This window comes from Camelina sativa, chromosome 4 (genome assembly GCF_000633955.1).
Source record: "Camelina sativa cultivar DH55 chromosome 4, Cs, whole genome shotgun sequence".
Taxonomy (NCBI): domain Eukaryota; kingdom Viridiplantae; phylum Streptophyta; class Magnoliopsida; order Brassicales; family Brassicaceae; genus Camelina; species Camelina sativa.
In genome coordinates this window covers 10,951,029-10,954,366 of record NC_025688.1, presented here as the reverse complement: position 1 = coordinate 10,954,366, position 3,338 = coordinate 10,951,029, and the positions used below count along the sequence as shown (strand labels likewise).

Genomic DNA, 3,338 nt, shown 5'->3' with positions numbered 1-3,338 from the left:
TGGGATACTATAAGGATGAAAGAGAGCAGAGTTATGACAAATACATAGATATAACTCGAATCCCGCAGCTGAAAGAGATAAGAGAAAAACAGAATGGGGTTGAGATAGGATCAGTGGTATCAATATCTAAAGTTATTGCTGCTTTGAAGGAGATTAGGGTCTCACCGGGAGTGGAGAAGATGTTTGGAAAACTTGCTACTCATATGGAAAAGATTGCGGCGAGATTTATTAGGAACTTAGGTAGCATTGGGGGAAACCTTGTCATGGCTCAGAGGAAACAGTTTCCTTCTGACATGGCCACCATACTTCTTGCAGCTGGTGCAGTTGTTAACATAATGAGCTTTCCAAGAGGACTCGAAAAGCTAACACTGGAAGAGTTTCTCCACGGATCTCCTCTTGAGGCTCATGATCTGGTTGTGAGTTTTGAAATTCCATTTTGGCATTCTGAAACAAACTCTGAATTGCTCTTTGAAACCTATCGAGCTGCACCGCGTCCAAATGGAAACGCTCTGGCTTACCTGAATGCTGCTTTCTTAGCTCAAGTGAAGGATACAGCGGTAGTTAACTGTAGATTGGCTTTCGGGGCTTACGGGACCAAACACGCCATTAGGTGCAAGGAAATTGAAGATTTTCTGTCTGGTAAAGTAATCACTGACAAAGTTCTGTATGAGGCTATCACCTTACTTGGCAATGTCGTGGTGCCTGAAGCCGGTACAAGCAATCCTGCTTACAGGTCAAGCTTGGCGCCGGGCTTCCTTTTCGAGTTCCTTCACACCTTAATAACTCATCATACTACAGATAAACCTTCAAATGTTTATAACTTGGATCCACCAAAACCATTACCAATGTTGTCTTCTTCACAACATGTTCCTATAACCAATGAATATAATCCGGTTGGTCAACCTGTTACTAAAGCTGGAGCTTCCCTTCAGGCTTCTGGTGAGGCTATCTATGTGGATGATATACCATCTCCCACAAACTGCCTCTACGGAGCATTCATCTATAGCACAAAGCCATTCGCACGGATAATAGGTATTCATTTCAAGGAAAATTTGGTACCTCATGGAGTTGTTGCAGTCATTTCTTGCAAGGATGTTCCTAAAGGTGGGAAAAATGTGGGTATGAAGACTGGATTAGGCTCAGTTCGCTTATTCGCAGAGGATTTCACCATTAATGTAGGCGAATGCATCGCCCTTGTGGTAAGTCCAGTCCTAGTTTTCCATTAGTTCAATTGCATAACACCAGGTGCAGTTTTAGCACCAGTTTGTTTTCGTAGGTTGCAGATACGCAGAGACATGCGGATGCTGCAGCAAATCTTGCAGTCGTTGAATACGAAACAAAGGGTTTGGAACCACCAATCTTATGTGTAGAAGACGCGGTCAAGAAATCTAGTATGTTCGACATTATCCCTATCTTTTACCCACAACAAGTTGGTGACACATCAAAAGGAATGGCTGCAGCTGATCATCGAATTCTCAGCTCGGAAGTATGTAACGTAGTTGTCTTCCAAAGTTTGAAGCTAAATCTTTGATATATAAATATGTTAATCTTTATTACTTTTGATGTGAAACAGATGCGTCTTGGGTCGCAATACTTCTTTTACATGGAGACGCAAACAGCTCTTGCAGTGCCAGATGAAGACAACTCAATTGTAGTATATAGTTCAAGTCAGACCCCTCAGTACGTACACACCTCTGTCGCTACTTGCCTAGGCATCCCTGAAAACAACGTCCGTGTCATAACCAGACGTGTCGGTGGAGGTTTTGGAGGAAAAGCTGTCATGTCAATGCCAGTAAGTTTTCACAAACTGTCCTCTTTTGTTTTTTATTTTCCTCACTTTCTGCAGGAAATGGACCAAATATGTCAAAGCTTTTCCACTGTCTCAGGTTGCAACAGCTTGCGCGGTTGCTGCTAATAAACTGCAGCGTCCTGTGAGAACTTACGTAAACCGCAAGACCGATATGATAATGACTGGTGGGAGGCATCCAATGAAGATAACGTTCAGTGTGGGATTCAAATCCACGGGGAAGATCACAGCCTTGGAGCTAGAAATACTNAAGGGTTTGGAACCACCAATCTTATGTGTAGAAGACGCGGTCAAGAAATCTAGTATGTTCGACATTATCCCTATCTTTTACCCACAACAAGTTGGTGACACATCAAAAGGAATGGCTGCAGCTGATCATCGAATTCTCAGCTCGGAAGTATGTAACGTAGTTGTCTTCCAAAGTTTGAAGCTAAATCTTTGATATATAAATATGTTAATCTTTATTACTTTTGATGTGAAACAGATGCGTCTTGGGTCGCAATACTTCTTTTACATGGAGACGCAAACAGCTCTTGCAGTGCCAGATGAAGACAACTCAATTGTAGTATATAGTTCAAGTCAGACCCCTCAGTACGTACACACCTCTGTCGCTACTTGCCTAGGCATCCCTGAAAACAACGTCCGTGTCATAACCAGACGTGTCGGTGGAGGTTTTGGAGGAAAAGCTGTCATGTCAATGCCAGTAAGTTTTCACAAACTGTCCTCTTTTGTTTTTTATTTTCCTCACTTTCTGCAGGAAATGGACCAAATATGTCAAAGCTTTTCCACTGTCTCAGGTTGCAACAGCTTGCGCGGTTGCTGCTAATAAACTGCAGCGTCCTGTGAGAACTTACGTAAACCGCAAGACCGATATGATAATGACTGGTGGGAGGCATCCAATGAAGATAACGTTCAGTGTGGGATTCAAATCCACGGGGAAGATCACAGCCTTGGAGCTAGAAATACTAATTGATGCAGGGGCTACTCTTGGTTTTAGTACGTTAATGTCATCAAATATCATAGGGGCGCTAAAGAAGTACAATTGGGGCGCTTTATCTTTTGATATCAAACTTTGTAAAACAAATCTTCTAAGCAGAGCAATCATGAGAGCCCCTGGGGACGTGCAGGGTACATATATCGCTGAAGCCATCATCGAAAATGTAGCGTCTAGCCTCTCCTTGGAGGTTGATACAATAAGAAAGATTAATTTCCATACATATGAGAGCTTAGCCCTGTTCTACAAGGACAGTGCTGGTGAACCACATGAGTACACTTTGTCTTCGATGTGGGATAAGGTTGGCGCATCTTCAAACTATGATGAGCGGGTTTCAATGGTCAGAGAGTTCAACGACTCTAACATGTGGACAAAACGAGGGATATCCCGATTACCCATTATTTATGAGGTTTCCATGTTTGCAACTCCAGGGAGAGTAAGTGTTTTAAGCGATGGAACAATTGTTGTTGAGGTTGGTGGAATCGAGCTAGGACAAGGAATATGGACAAAGGTGAAGCAGATGACTAGTTATGCTCT

The 3,338-nt window shown here is 42.8% G+C and overlaps 1 protein-coding gene across 5 annotated transcripts in view; it reads left to right on the top strand.

Annotated features, from left to right (window-relative positions):
• The window catches only part of LOC104780236 (indole-3-acetaldehyde oxidase-like), a 7,707-nt gene that overhangs the window by 2,194 nt on the left and 2,175 nt on the right, over positions 1-3,338 (top strand). The window contains exons 3-7 of one of the 5 annotated variants that reach the window (XM_019244600.1): positions 319-1,199; positions 1,277-1,486; positions 1,574-1,792; positions 1,887-2,056; positions 2,775-3,232. In XM_019244600.1, coding sequence (XP_019100145.1) covers positions 319-1,199; positions 1,277-1,486; positions 1,574-1,792; positions 1,887-2,056; positions 2,775-3,232 — 1,938 coding nt within the window. The other 4 variants (XM_019244599.1, XM_010504743.2, XM_019244601.1 and 1 more) reach the window with 4 other exon arrangements.